We start from the raw sequence: 16,003 nt of genomic DNA, 5'->3' as shown, positions 1-16,003 counted from the left end.
TTGGAATTAAGATTCTCACTCTACTGGGAACTTTGAGACAACCAAAATGTTAGATATAATTAAATCATAGAGTTTAAATGAACTTGGGAGGTCATCTATCTAGTCAAATCTCTTTCATCTGAGAACAGACTTAAATCATCCTTCTTTGATTACTATCTGAACCCTTTTAAAGACATCCTCAATTAACTTGGCAACTGTCTTAATCCATTTTCTGTTGCTATTACAGAAAACCACAAACTGGATAACTTTAAAGAAAATAAATTTATTTCTCACAGTTCTGGAGGCTGGGAAGTCCCAGAGCACGGCACCACCATTTCATGAGGGCCTTTGTGCTGTGTCATCCCAAAACAGAGGGAGGGAGGAAAAAGAGCAAGAGAGCAAAAAGACAACTTGCAGCTTCAACTTCTTTAAAAGACATTAACCCATTCAGGAGGGAGGGCGCCACTCTCATGACCTAAACATCTCATATAAGGCTCCACCTCCAAACACTATTGCATTGGGGATTAAGTTTGCAACACATAAACTTGGAGGGATACATTCAAACCATAGAAAACTCAAAGGACTCTCCAACAATTTTCATTGTTGGTGAAATCATCCTTACACCTGAATGAAAACCTCAAGTGGCAGATAAAATATTTTTGTTTTGTCATCAGTTTATATGAAGAAGGACATATTTGAAACTTTTCCGTGAGTAATTAAAAATCTGTCAAATCAAGGTTGTTCTGTTCTAAATTGGAGAAAACTTTTTTCTTTAACTGCTTTTTCTTCTCAAGGTTTTCTTACAGAAAAATTACAGAGCAATTATAGTTATTTTAATGATTTTTCATTAACATTTTATGCAGTCTATAGCCCACCTATTTTTTTGAAGCCCAAATTGGACAAAAGGCTCTTAAAAATGTGTTTAAGTAAAGTTGACTACAGCAGAATTCCTTGTCACTCCTGCTACGACTTGGGGTGTGTGTGGGGGGTGGGGGGGTGTGTGTGTGAATTTTAAAATTCTGCAACCCTATATATCTATAGACTTTTCCTATTATTTACAACTAATTCCTAAAGTTGTTCTTCTCACCTCATTAACTTACCATTTTAGCTTGGAAATTTGTTTCATAAAAATGAATTTGTATATATGAAGCATTAAAAACAATTTACTGGGAGAACTGAACTTACCCTGGGATCAAAAATGGCATCATTGATAGAATGTATGTGACCATAAAGTGACTGCTCACATATACCCTAGGAAGACAAAGCAGAAATAGAGTCAAATAAATTTCTTTTGGAATGTAAAAAGGAATTCAAAGATGGTTTTAAGTTTTAAAGTAATTTTTAGCCCCTCCTCCCAGAATTAATACATTCTCACCATAGAAAATTCTAGCTTTTGCTATCAACTACTATTCAGAATCGTACAGACCTAGAGCGGGGAGCATACCATAGTACTGGTATCTACACTGAAATTCTACTGTTGTTGCTTTTACACCGCTGAGCTGGTAGTAAACTCTCACTAAGTGGCTCCATTTCTTAATTAGCATAGCTTTCAAGCTCTGAGGCCAAGGACTATTAAGAAATCCCTTATTAGAAAGCTGTTATTTTCAGCACAGCATATCTACTGCTGCTGGGGGTAGGCAGTGGGGTCTCTCTTTTTCTTTTTAAATTATAGAATCACATTTTAGCTCCTGAATTTTCACAGTTCAGCATTAACATTATTACCTGTATAAAAATTTATAAAATATATACAGTGGCATTTTTAAATATAGAATAAGCATTTGTTTTGTGAAAACCAAACTTCACGTCTGTTCATTCAATTTAACTTATACAAATAATAGCTAAAATTAAAATTAACTACAAAAACGTCCCAGCTTCAGTTAAATGTTTCCAGGAAAGATGGACCTATAACACATTATAATAGGGATCCAAATATCTAAATGTGGGGTCTTTCATTTTGAACACCAGGGTTCAACGGGCATTCTTGACTCTTGTAGGGAAATAACCTAAATTCTGTGGAAGAACAAGGGAAAGTCATATGTGGACTATTGCTTGGAGAGTCCTGCTATGTGCTTGGAAATTCAGATTTCATTCAACCATTTGTTCATTCGACAAATATTTTTGAGCAATTAATATTTGTCAACACAATTCTAGGTGCTTAGGATATGTCAACAAATAGACAAAGAACCTTATTCTCATGGACCTTATATTCTAGTGGGGGAGATGGGCATTTTGTGATAAAGGCATAAAATGTACTAGAAGATAATAAGTCTGAAAAGAAGAAAATGTCAGGCAGGGTTAGTAACAGTATGAATTTTGGGATTCGGGAACTAAGGGAAATCACATTATCAAGTAGAGTTATCCAGTTTGGCTTTACTCAGAAGATAAGGTTTGAATAAAGAATGAAGGTAGAGTAAGGAAGTTAGCCAAGAATGAAAGTATAGTAAGGGAGTTAGCCAATGAAAGTATAGTAAGGGAGTATAGCCAAAGTATAGTAAGGGAGTTTTTCTGGAGGAAAAGTGTTCCAGGTAGGAAGAAAAACTAGAGCAAATGTCTCCAAGTAGATGCTTGCCTCACACATTTCTGGAACAACAAGGAAGCCAGTGTGGCTGGCAAGAAGTCAGTCAGAAGAGTAGATTCACTCAAAAGTCTTCATCTACTCTCATTCAGTACTTTGTATTTATTTAACCTTAAATCTTTGAAGGCTGGGAGAGATTACAGAACACACTGCAAAATGAGCTACCAAAGGTAGATCATCATGATGCCCCTCACTGTTATTGGCCATTCATGGAGCATCTCTGAACCAAGCAAAGTTGGAAAGGCTTTATAACTAATCTCTACTTGGTCCTCATTATCGCCATTTTACTCAGCAAGTTAACTTCCAAATATCAATTTAAAGAATCAATTCGTGCTACAAATCTTTGTTCACAGAGTGCAAAATTTCCCCACATAAATTTAAATTTCACAAAAATAAATTGAAACACTTTGATACTCTCTCACAATCTCAACCATCCTTGTTATTATGGCTTAGTATCTTGATACTGTTACAACTTTAAACCAATTATACCAAGAACTTCAAATCATCCCAATTCTCAAAATAGAAATAAATTTCTTACAAAGCCAAAAAGGCAAAGCATAAGATGTCATCGTTTTTTATATTATCTTAGAAATTTTTTGGTTAATTTTGAGAACTAATATACAGTGATGTAATATTAATACTTGTATACTGAGTGCTAATATTTTTACAAGGATATAAATTATCAAAGTTGTCTTAAAATATTTTTTGTATTAATGAAAGTTTTGTATTTGGTCCTTTTCTAACTTGAGAATCTCTAAATTATTTGATTAATTGGTAATGAAAAGTGTAGTAGCTTTTTTTTTTCAAATTCTGAATGCCAAGTTTTAATTCAAAGTAGAATCTCTATGGCACTCTTGAAAAACCCTGGAAATATGGGGTTATAAAGGAAATGCTGACGGACCACATTTGTGCTGCTATAACAAAACCTGACTCGAAGATAAATGTTTCATGAATTAAAAAAAGTTAAAAAAGCTTTTCTACACAGCTTTGTTCCCAAGATAAAAGTGAATCTCCTCTTTTTGTGGTATAGGGAATATGAGGGTTACTGATATTCTAGTCTGCAAACAGCCGTAATCAAAAGCAATACTCAAACTGGGACATTAAAATTTGGAATCTCTTCTTTGATGAATTCTTGTCAGAATTGTTTTCTTTCAAAAGGAGAAAAAATAAAAAAGAAAGAAGAGTTTACAAAAAAAAATCATGTGACCCAATATGCATTGCTCCAGCATTTGATTCTCTCAGACAGAGTAGCTGTGTGTAATAATGATCTCTGTCACCGGCCCTGGGGGTAGAAATGGCTGCACTTAATTTTTGGATCTGCCACCTAATAGCTGTGTGACCTTAAACAAATTGCTTCACTTTACTGTGCTTCAGTTGCCTGATATGTACAATGAGATAATGGCATTTAAACTATAGCTTTGTTAGGAGAATTAATTGAGATAATAAAGCACAGGAAATGTTGGTATGTTGCCTAGCACAGAGTAAGGGCTTGACAAATATTGGCTCTTAATATTTGTCATATAGTATTGAAATGCGGAATATTTTCCAGTTGACATATCCGCCCTTGCTTCTCCACTGAGTTCCAACTTTGAATGTCTATTTGCCTTCTTAAAGAGCTCTTGCGGACATGAGTGCTGTTTGTTCTATTGCCCTCAGATTCATTCTCCGCATGGCTCTGCCCCGCCCTATGCCAGGCTCTCTACTAACTACATTGCCTAGGTTCTTAGGACCTCTGGGCTCTGATTGGATTCAGCCAGAGGGAAGCGCCTGTAGGATATGGATGACCAGAAACAGAGAGAGAATGGATAAATTGCCACTTCTGCTACCTCCTGTTCAGCTGTGATTATGTCAGTGGCCCTATTCTCTACCAAATTCCACAGCTCCTGTATCCTTTCTCATGGCCTCTTGCACACTGTATCCAGTAACGCTTTCCTTCCCCTCCCTTTTCAGACCTAGTGGTAGTAGGCAGTGATGATTTCCCATTATTGCGAGTCCCTGGCTGCCGTGCTAGCTCGCTTAATGCCGCCCATACCTCTGTAAACATTAAACTTGAGCTTACTCTGTGAGTCCCCTCTTTCCTGCTGGTGACCTGTCTGATGCAGCATGTCAGACATAATAAGCAAAAGAAGACTTGTTGATTTACTACTTCCCAACTGTCTATTTTGATCTTCACGAAATCTTTATACATATAAACGGCATCACCAGCTGCTCGAACAAACAAACCAAGGCAATCAAAAACCTGGGAAGAAGAATACCTCTTTTTCTTCCCCCACTCCAGCCCCAACCCTTATCTACTACAAGTCTTTCTTAAAAATATAGCCCTACTCTGCCCAGCTTCATCCCTTGCCACTATCACCACTCTGGGGGCAGGCCATCATCCTACAGACCCTCACTGTGGCAGGAGCCTCCTTCTCCCACTGCACCCCACTCCCAGTCATCCCCTTCACCACCACTAGAGCAACCAACAAAAGCTGAATCAGACCATGTCATGCTCCTGCATACAGCCAACCAAAAAATTATCATTGCACTAAAAGAATTCCAAACTCTCTGCCTGTGTCCTAAGGCCCTATATTGTTCAGCTCTTGTCTCTGTATCTGACCTCATCCTTTACCACTCTTCCTTTTCACTGTGTTCCCCGAATATTTTCATATTTCTTCATGGTCAGGGCTTTCTTTCTTTTTTTTTTTTTGTAATTTAGATTTTTTTTCTTTTTTTTATTATTATTATTATCAGTAAACTATCACAAGGTCAGGGCTTTCTTAGCAGTGTTCTGGCACCTGAGTTAAAGAATTACTGAATAGCAACCCTAAAGATAGAGACCCCTGGGGAGATACAGGGACATCTCACCCTGAGGCATTACTTCACATCCAAGGATTGCAAACCGATGCTTTCCTTCTTTTGGGAAGATTTGTTTAGATTTCAGAGCAAAGGTTTCTTCAATGTTCTCTCTCTCTCCCTCCCTCTGTCACTGTCTCTCTCTCTCTCTCTCTCTGTTTCCCTCTCTCCCTCCAGCCCCCACTCCGTAAAGGGAAGAAAGAAAATTGAGTTTCGTGGTTTGGGGTTTCCTTTCTAGTGGTACATAACCCCTTTCCTTCTGTACCCACAAGGTACACTCGGTTCTCATCCAGCCTTCCCGGCCCCCCACATAAGGAATTGAGGAATAGAAAATAAACAGTCTTCTCTGTGAGTAAATGGTTTGATATCTGATCCAGAAACCTCCTTTGTACCGTCAGGATAAAAACTAAGTACAGATAGATATAAGAACATACAGCTGTGACACTGGCCTTCCTGTTTTCTAACTGCCTGGAACGCTCCTGCCTTTGTGCTTTCTGTTTCCTCTATTGCAGATGTTCTCATCTAGATATACACATGTCCTTATCCTTCCCATGCTGCTTTCAACTCAAACACAACCTTTTTCATGCTGTCTGAGATCTAATTTCCTGACCTCTGTCTTGCAACCAGTCATTAGAGTAGCAGAAACTGCTTCATGAAACACTTTTATTTTTCCGCTTGGGCACACAGCCAGACTAGAGGTCAGGTGTGGCCATGTGACTGAGTTCTGCTCAGTGAAATGCAGGTGCTACAGGCAGTTAGGCAAGAGCTGGGCAGGAGAAGCCTCTCCCATCACCCACTAGAAATGTTGGGTGATGGTTCTGCAATATTGCCTCTCTAAAAATGATATTTAATCTATTAGCCAGAGAGAGACAATCTCCTGATGGTCCACGCTTGTTAACATTAAAGTGTTAATTGAATGCAGGTCCCAGGGAGAAGCAGCTTCTTGGGCATGTGTGTTAAGAGACAAAACGGTGAAGTATGACATTCCGGGGGGTGCATGCCACTGGAGAAAGGAGAAAGCCTCAGATGGGCACGCATATACCTCCCTAAACACACTGCGTGCCTGTGCTCAATTCCAAAGGGTAACGAAAACACTGCGCATGCGGGAAGCCCACCCTACGAGAAGAATCATGGGCAAGAGGCAAGCCTATGAAGTCCTAGCAACAAGGTTAAAGGCCTCCCTTTTTTTGCTCCCTTTTCTCCCTTGATCCTTCATGAGCCCGCTTAGGTCTCTTCCAAACGAATTTTCCTTTCTTTCCTATTCTAAAGCCTTTTAAAATAAACTCCTATTCCTGTTCTGGAACTTGCCTCGGTCTCTTTTTCTGCTTTATGCCCCTCAGTCGAATTCTTACTTCTGAGCAGGCAAAGGCTGAAGTTGCTCCAGACACCTATGGATTCACCGTTGGTAACTCAGGGTAACTCGGATCTCTTCCATTGCTAACACAGACAGTTGTGAAGTAAGTCCAACATAGGCCTGGCCCTTAGAAAATATCCACCATAATCTGCCAAACTCCTTATTTTCCCTTCTTTGCAGGCTATATGCAGAAGGCCTCTAGATGATGAAGCAGCAGAAACTGGAAGGAACCTGGGTTTCTCAACCACCACAGGGAGAAAAGCTGCCATTCGGGACCTTACAACTGGGTGGTCCATGAATGAGAACTGAGCTTCCACTGTGTCACATCCCTGATATTTCAGGGTTCAATTATATTCACAGATGCCAATACTTGACAAATAGGTCACCCCATTTTGTTTCCTTCATATCACTCCTCATTAACAAAATTACTTCAGGAATTTTTCTCCTTATTTATTGTAGTCTCCTGCCTCTAAAATTACGCTCCACAAGAGAAATTCATCCACTCCTCCGTCTTCTCATCCCCAAGGCCTAAGACAGCTCAGGTAAGATACAATAAAGTTATTGAATGAAAAAGTAAGCACACTTACACGGAGATTATAAATGAAATTGCAAAAAAAAAAAAAAAAAAAAACTACCCTCACCAGATACGCTTTATTATTGGACAAATAGCTTAGTCTTCTCAATATTTATTTTGATTCTGATCAGTCATGACATGAAATGCGTGCACTTTCTTATTCCCCAACACCTTTGCTTCAGTGTAGTTCTAACCCAGGAGCATATTCACCCACTGACTTTTCCATTGCCTATTAACATTTTAAACAACTATAGGGAAATGGTGATTCCAGGTGGAGGATGCAGCTTTACATTCATTGAGTGTTTATTACATACCTAAAGCATTATGCTAAATGTTTTACAGTTGTAATCATATTTAATCCTCACAGCAATGCTAGGAGATAGGTACTATTGTAATTCACATTCTAGAGATGAAAACAGTGGCATCTAACCCACAAATAAAAAGTGCCAGAGCCATGACACTAATCCAGTTTTGTCTGATTCCAAAGTCCCCTAGCCCTTTATGTGCAAGAAGACAGAGTGAGTGAGGCTGTTTGCCAAATCTTTCCAATATTCCTCCTTTCTGGGTAGATACGCACCTCCTAACCCTCCATGGGCTTATGAGAGACCATGTAATGAGTTCTGGCTTAAGAGTGGTAAGTGGAAATGACATAGAATACTCCTCTCAGGCTCTCCCCAACTTCGCATTTTCAGCAGTTAATGATAGGTGCAAATGCCCTTCAGGAGTCCCTTTTCCCTCTGGCAGAAACAAACAACATGAAGGTCATGGCTTAGAGATCCACCTGGATCTTCCAACCCATGAAGGACACAGAACTGAAGCAAGACACACATGTTGTGAGAATTGGAGGTTGTTTTTTACCGTAACACAAGCTAGCCTAGCCTAACTGACCATGAACCCTATGTGTAAAGATTAAGCTTGTTCCCTCAAAATAGTAAAAGCCTTTTTAGTGTCAATAGTGTCATGTGAAAATTTGAAAAAAAAATTAAATAACACTCATCAAAAGTCATATTTAAGACAAAAAACCTTTAAAACTCTTAAAAATTAGGCCAAAATTAAATCATAAAATAAGTAGCCAAGCACATTATCACTAAAATCATTAAAGTGCTAATGCTTACGAATTTCCTTTCTCATTATAATGACTTACTTAATCAATGAATTCCATATTCTTTTGAAAAAATTTTAAGACAAAAATATGAAGTGACTGCACTTGACTCATTTTTTTTTCCTCCAAGGCTAGATTTTAAAATGCCTTTCTACCATAAAGACACATGCACCCATATATGTTCACTGCAGCACTATTAATAATAGCAATGACATGAAATCAATCTAAATTCCCATCAATGGTAGACTGGATGAAGAAAAAAAGTGCTACATATACACCATGAATACTATTCAGGCATAAAAAAGAATGAGATCATGTCCTTTGCAGGACCATAGATAGAGCCGGAGGTCACTATCTTAAGTGAACTAATATAGCAACAAGGAACAGAAAACGAAATACCACATGTTTTGGTATTTAAGTGGAAGGTAAACATTGAGTACACATAGACCCAAAGAAGGGAACAAAAGACATCAGGCCCCACATGGGGGTGGAAGGTGGGAGAAAGACGAGTATTGAAAAAACTACTTATCAGGTACTACGCATATTACATGGGTGGTGAAATAATCTGTACACGAAATCCCTGTGACATGCAATTTACCTATATAATAAACCTGCACATGTACCCCTGAACCTAAAAGTTAAACAAATGAAATAAATTAAATGTCAGAGAAAATAAAAAAAAAATGCCTTTTTGATATGTTAAATCAATTTTTACATTAGTGATTGTATTAGTCCATTTTCACACTGCTATAAAGCAATACCTGAGACTGGGTAATTTATAAAGAAAATAGGTTTAATTTTCCTGGGGAAGCCTCAGGAAACTTACAATAATGGCAGAAGGGGAAGCAGGCATGTCTTACATGGCAGCAGGCAAGAGAGAAGTGCAAGCAGGGAAAAGGCCAGATGCTTATAAAACCATCAGATCTCATGAGAACTCACTCACTATCATGAAAACAGCATGGGGGACACTGCCCCCACAATCCAATCACCTTCCACCAGGTCTCCCCTCGACACATGGGGATTATGAGGATTGTAATTTGAGATGAGATTTGGGTGGAGACTCAGAGCCAAACCATATCAGTGACATAATTTACATACACTAAAATGCATAAATCTTAGGGGCTTACTTCAATACATTTTTATCTGTGTATATATCTGTGTAATTGTTATTCAGATTGTGATATGAAATGTTTCCAGCATTCCAAAACATTCTCTCATGCCCTTCTTGGTAAAAACATCCCTACAATTTTTATTAACTATATTTTATTGAGAAAGGAAATATAAAAATATGGTTGTAAAGTCAAATATTACAAAACACTCTCCAATGAAAAGTTAGTCTCCCATTTTAGGCCACCTCCAGAGGCAACTACCATAAATCGTGTTTGTTGTATATTTCATGGACTAGTCCATACATATACAATCCCCTTTCCTCACTGTCTCATGTATCTACCTCAGTTCATATAAATGAAACCATAATATACATGCATTTTTTTATTACTGTGGTGGTTAAGAATGTGATATTTGAGTGAAGTTGCAGAGTTTAAAACTCAGCTTATTGGAAAATTATTGATACTATCTCTTATTCATATAAACACTTTACTAAGTACTTTGCATATAGCAATTCTTTTCATCTCTACCACAGGAAATTAGTAATATTTTAAATCTCCATTTACAGTGGGAGAAATTTATGTAAAGCGATTAACATAATGCCTACACAAGTAAGGGATATTGTTATTTATAGATTAATTTATAGCTTTTTCTCTATTCCTTGTTATACTTATTAATTTTTGTTCGCTGCTGAGAATTTTAAAAGTCACCACTCTCCCAGGAAAAGACTCAGTGTTCTCTATCCATGGTCACAAGCACCAGAACTAGTTACAAACTCATCTAATCAGTTAGCAACAGTTCTACAGCCCTGCTTACAAGTAAACAATCAGAGTGGGTTTTAAACCTATCTAATTAATCAATGACAAGTAACTTTAGTGAGCACTCCTGTAAAAGTCAAATAACAGACACGACTTGAAAGTCAGCCAACTGGTTCAGGATTCACTACAGTGAACATGTTTCTAATGCTGTTATCAACTTTTTTCTACTTCTGTAACTGGCAAAAAGAAGTCTCATTGACCAATACAAGCTACTTTTCTAAAACTGACTTCAACCAACTCCTGCCTCTGTAACCAACACAATCCAAAGTAAACTCTTCACAAAAACTGGATATAAAATCAGCAATTGGATTTGCTCAATGGGTAACTCTGACCAGTATAACTCTTCCACACTCAAGTGTATTATACATTCAGCTTTTTGGTTTCAGATACTGAGTGGTGTTCTCATCCTTAGACACAATGAAGTTTATACTAGTTTGCTAAAGCTACCATAACGAAGTGGCACAGACTGGGTGGCTTAAACGAAAGAGATTTATTTCCTCACAGTTGTAGAGGCTAGAAATCCAAGCTCAAAGTGTAGGTAGGGTTGGCTTCATTATGAGTCCTTCCACTTGGCTTGTAGATGGCTGTCATCCTTCTATATGTTCATATGGCCTTTCATCTGTGTCTACCTGTGTCCTAATCTCTTTATGAGGACACCAGTCATACTGGATTTGGGCCCAACCGGATGACTTCATTTAACTTTAATTATCTCTTTATAGACCTCATCTCCAAATACAGTCACCTTCCAAGATACTGAGGATTAAGACATCAACATATGGATTTAAGGGGACACAATTCAACCCCTTGCAAAGAGCTACAGATATCTTTATTCTACTACTCATAAAATGTCTTAGGAATACAATAGCCATTAGAACATTAACTGGTTGCAAAAGGTAAACTGTGACATTATTTTATACTATTTATTGTATTGTACATATATTGCATGAATACATTTTGGGTTTATATGCAGTCTCAAAATGAAAAGTTGTATATTTTACATATTTGAATACATATCTAAACAGACTTGGATCTCATACAAGCATATAATGTAATGATTAAAAGCACAGTGTCTGGAGTGAAACTACTTGGGTCTGACTTTGGGCTTTGCTGCTTACTGTGCCCTTGGAACACTCTAAGCCTCGGTTTTCTCATCTGTAAAACAGAAATAATATAATATCTACATGATAGTGCCATTTTGAGGATTTAACAAGTGAATTGGTGTAAAGTGCTTTGATTGCTGCCCGGGACAAAGCAAGTACTCAATAAATGTTAACAATTACATAGTCATAATATGCAGATTGCAAGCTCTATGATAGCAGAGATGACGTTTAGTGTACCGTCTTTATCACTTCATAATTATAACCACAACGATGAATTAGCACGTGGGAAGCATTTAATACATAGTTTTAAACTAATGCACACACACGCGCACACACACACACACTGCAAGTTTGGTAAATGCACCCTTCACCAGCTTTCCTTCCCTAACCACCTGACCTCCACCTTTTCAAGGTAATTCAAGCAAAAGGGTCAGGATTTTTGATGTTATAAAAGGACCCTCATGGAGAGAAAATCTAAGAAATGGAGCCCTAATAATGGACTGTCACAACCATCTGACAGCTGCACAGCATAAAGTTTTGTGCACTGTTGCGTTCTTGTCCACAGAACCTTCCGTACTTAGCCACTCTGAGTGCACCTGCCAGCCCCTCACATCACAACACAGAGACAGCATTCCTGCATGTATTTTTACAAAATAATTTCTCTAAATAAAACATTGAACTTAAAAAGAATCATATTGTGCCATTATGCCCCCTATTTAATTTCAAATTCTGTGACCAGTCAAAAGTACTATTAAAGATGGGAAAGCAAATTGTATCCAAGGGTGAGCAGAATTAAAGTTTATGCCAGCTGCGAGAAAAAATTCTCCTACTCATCACCTACTAGATTCTGCTTTTCACCTACTAGATTCTGCTTGTCTCTATTACAGCTACTACCTTAGTTTTCAAGTTTAAAAATTAATGTCAAAAGAACTTTATAAAGATCTTTTTTTATTTGAACAAGGTAAAACATTTTAATACAATAGAGCAATTTACATAACATTTCATATATTCTGGAAATTCTTAAAAACATATTTGTGAAAAAATTCTTTGGAATTTTACAGGTTGTTAAAAAATATATTCCACTATTATTACTGAAATGATCTCACTGGCATATAAATTAGAAACAGAGTAATCATTAACAAAGCTCCTAGTTTTTGTTATTTCATGCGAATAACTAACCATATCTGTGAAAGATTGATTGCAGCTTTTAAAATGTTTGCTGAATCCTTGTGTAATTAAGATGAGTTAAATATGCAAATCAAGCCTAATTAACTTCATTTATTAATGTTACTTTGCCTTGCCTCTACAAAATTTTTACTGCGGATCTGCTTTAGCACGTAGTATTTTTTATTTCTTTGTTCTAGGTTGAATTGCTGAAGAAACCAGCTGTTTTTCAGAAAGAGAAAAAGCTTTCATGCAGGTTCTTCATTTAAAAGTGAGGGTTTAAAAAAATGCTCCCAGTAGCATAAGAACTGACTAAAATGCAATTATATACATATGTGTATTGGAATATATACATTCCAATCACCTTACATTAGACTATATTTAATGAATTCTGTTTCATTGAAGGAGCAAACCCTCTGGGGATTCCTTTTGATGAAAATGAGCCTTTGTCACAATATGTCTAACACAGTGATTGAGTGGGACAGAGTTAAACAGGCAGCATCGAATGAACCAAAGTACTTGGCAGAATTACATTTTCCTTGAAAAAAATTCTACATTTTTTTTTGCATTAAAAAAACCAACCTCTCTATGTAAAACTACCAGCATCATAAAATTCACTGGAAATAATGCAAAGGAAATATAGTATAATGGCAGAGGGAAACACTAATATACTAATACAAATAAATATTAAAGTTCAGAGTCAACCTCACTTGCTCCTGATAAGCCAAAGGGAATAAGAATGAAATCTCAGAGCAAATAGAGTCTAAATCTAAATACTTCTTTTTCTATTATATGTTCAATTGATTATTCTCACCATTACATTCTATAATTCAATTCCCCCAAATTCAGAATATTGTTTTACATTATTATTGATTTTACTGCCTGCTTTAGGATATATATACTATTATTATTTTTAATCGGGTTTTTTTTCCCCCGTGGGAACAGTTGTTTTTCCAAGGTTTCTGAGGGGTTGTAAATATTTTATTGTGGTTAAAAAGCACAAGAGAAGTACTGTCTTAACAAATGTTTAACTCTACTCTATATTGTTTACCATAAATACAATGTTGTACAACAGATCTCCAAAACTTTTTCATCTTGCATAACTGAAAATTTACACACATTAAGGATCCATATTTTATATGATAGTATTTACTTCCCAAATTATGAAGCCAATACAAGTTTTCATTTTTTCTATAATACATGAATTTTTAAGATCATTGGTAAAATAGGATGAAAATATATATTCAGAAAGGAAAAACCCTGAAATATAAAATATTCTTAGTTTTATAATGGGTGGCTTTCCTTCACTCAACAAATATTTTCTTAAAATTAACTAAGTGTCAAATATACTACTAGAGTTAATGGCATATTTAAATCCAAAGTTTGAGCTAAGCCTGACAACAATGGAGTCCACATTCCAAAGTGAGCACCAGTCACTATGTATGAAAGACACGTGTGATGAATTTGAAGCTCTTCTTCCGTGTGGAGCGTATGAAAGGGTTAGTAGTTGAACTGGAGAAAAGGCTTCTGGCGGAGTTTCTGTGTGTGTCTGCTTTCTCTGCTAGATGTGATGAGCTAGGGAGAAAAGATAAAAAACAACCGGCCAAAGAAAGACACAATTGTCAAGAGGTGAATTTCACATGTGAGATCCCCAGCAATGTAGGTAGGTACTTTGATAAACGCCATGAAGGGGGTTGGCTTTAAAAATATGGTTACTTTACAAAGTGCTGAACTAGATTTCCAATGTGCTAAGAATTTTTGAGTTCTTTCCACCTCATCATCCTCCCCACACTCCAACCCTGATGATTCTGAAACCATCATTAAGCAAATGAGGGAACTTAGAAAGTCCTTAAGCAGTCCTCCCACATGCAGCCCCTCCCCAAGTCCTCTCAAAAGTCTCATCCAATTGGCAACAGCCTGATGTCCAGAAACCTGCTACCTAAATTAGATCCAGGTGTGGATGATGCACCTGGGACGTAGTTCAAGTGTAGCTCCTTAAATTCCATTCCTCTCAATCTGTAGACCTGTGAAACTAAAATAGACAAATCACCTACCCCGTATTACCAAATATACATTGTTGCGCAGGCACAGCATAACCACTGTATACATTCCTGTTCTAAAAGGAGGAAAATGAAGGCATAAAAGGGTCATTAGTCCACAATAATTCCAAAATTCAGCCATACAAATTGTGTAAGTTCTGTGAGTAGGTCTCAAGGCCTGGGAATAACTCTTTATGATTCTACAGTTCTGCTCTATTATAAATTAGAACATAAAGCATGCCCTGGGCACAGATATTGTAGAACAATAATTGTCAAATTTTAGGGTGCCTAAGAACCAAGCAGAAAGCTTGTTTATAATGCGTATTTTTACAGAAAAAGGATTTTTGAGGCTCCACTTAAAGAGGTTCTGAATCTATGTACACATGAGTTTCAGGAATTTGTATTTTAATTAGCATGCCATGTGATTCTAACATGTACTTTGGGAAAAAATGATCTACTGCAGTGCTTCTCAAATTTTAATGTTAATATAAATGCCCTGGAGATCTTATTAAAATGCAGATTCCAATTCAGTAGGTCTGGGGTAAGCCAATGCTCTGGAAGAAACAAGGTTTTTTTGTTTTCTTAAATAAAACACTCTCATTTGTAGCATTTGCAAACTGCCATGGTATAAATATTCCCTCCGTGGACAATTTCAAGCTACCAACTCAATGTCACTGAACTCTGATTTGGGAAGAGTTGTGCATATTCTGCTTTCACAAATCAGTGTGAACCAACTCCAACACACTACTGCATGGAGCCCAAGATTCTGAATTTCTCATAAGCTTCCAGGTGATATGGATGTTCCTGGTGCACAGACCACACCTTAAATAATAAGGATCCAGGAGAGAAACATAGAATGCTCCTGGTGAAGGTGATATTTAAGATGAGATACAGACACTAAAAGGTAAGGTAGTTGGGCAAAGTCATGGGATAGAGGACAAAGATTCAAATAGAGAGTGACCCCAGAGCATACCATTTATATATTGTTTATGGATGCTTTGGTATTACAATTGCAGAGTTAATTTGTTGAGACAAAGACTATAGGCCTGCAAAACTAGCCTTTTATAGAAAAAGTTTGGTGAATTCTGCACTAGAGCATTAAGTTAATAGCTATACTCTCTTAACAACTACAAAATGTTATTATTATGCTGTGCTATATGGCTGTAAAAAAGCCCCACACATATACATATAGAAACATCAACCCATAGACACGCATGCATGAGTACACAATCACATACACAAAAAGATACATACACATACATGGACACACAACACACACATATACATACACACACATATATACACATATGTACCCACAAAACCAATAATATAGATAATCCAGTTATTTTAATCAAG

At 37.0% G+C, this 16,003-nt stretch overlaps 1 protein-coding gene across 4 annotated transcripts in view; it reads right to left on the bottom strand.

Annotated features, from left to right (window-relative positions):
• SPAG16 (sperm associated antigen 16) overlaps positions 1 to 16,003 on the bottom strand; it is a 1,150,408-nt gene that overhangs the window by 300,071 nt on the left and 834,334 nt on the right. For all 4 annotated transcript variants that reach the window (XM_024243621.3, XM_054549801.1, XM_054549802.1 and 1 more), the window contains one exon: positions 1,165 to 1,230. In XM_024243621.3, coding sequence (XP_024099389.1) covers positions 1,165 to 1,230 — 66 coding nt within the window. The remainder of the gene's footprint in view (positions 1 to 1,164; positions 1,231 to 16,003) is intronic.

This window comes from Pongo abelii, chromosome 11 (genome assembly GCF_028885655.2).
Source record: "Pongo abelii isolate AG06213 chromosome 11, NHGRI_mPonAbe1-v2.0_pri, whole genome shotgun sequence".
Taxonomy (NCBI): domain Eukaryota; kingdom Metazoa; phylum Chordata; class Mammalia; order Primates; family Hominidae; genus Pongo; species Pongo abelii.
Note: the sequence above shows the minus strand (reverse complement) of the source record. Positions and strands in the feature narration are given on the sequence as shown.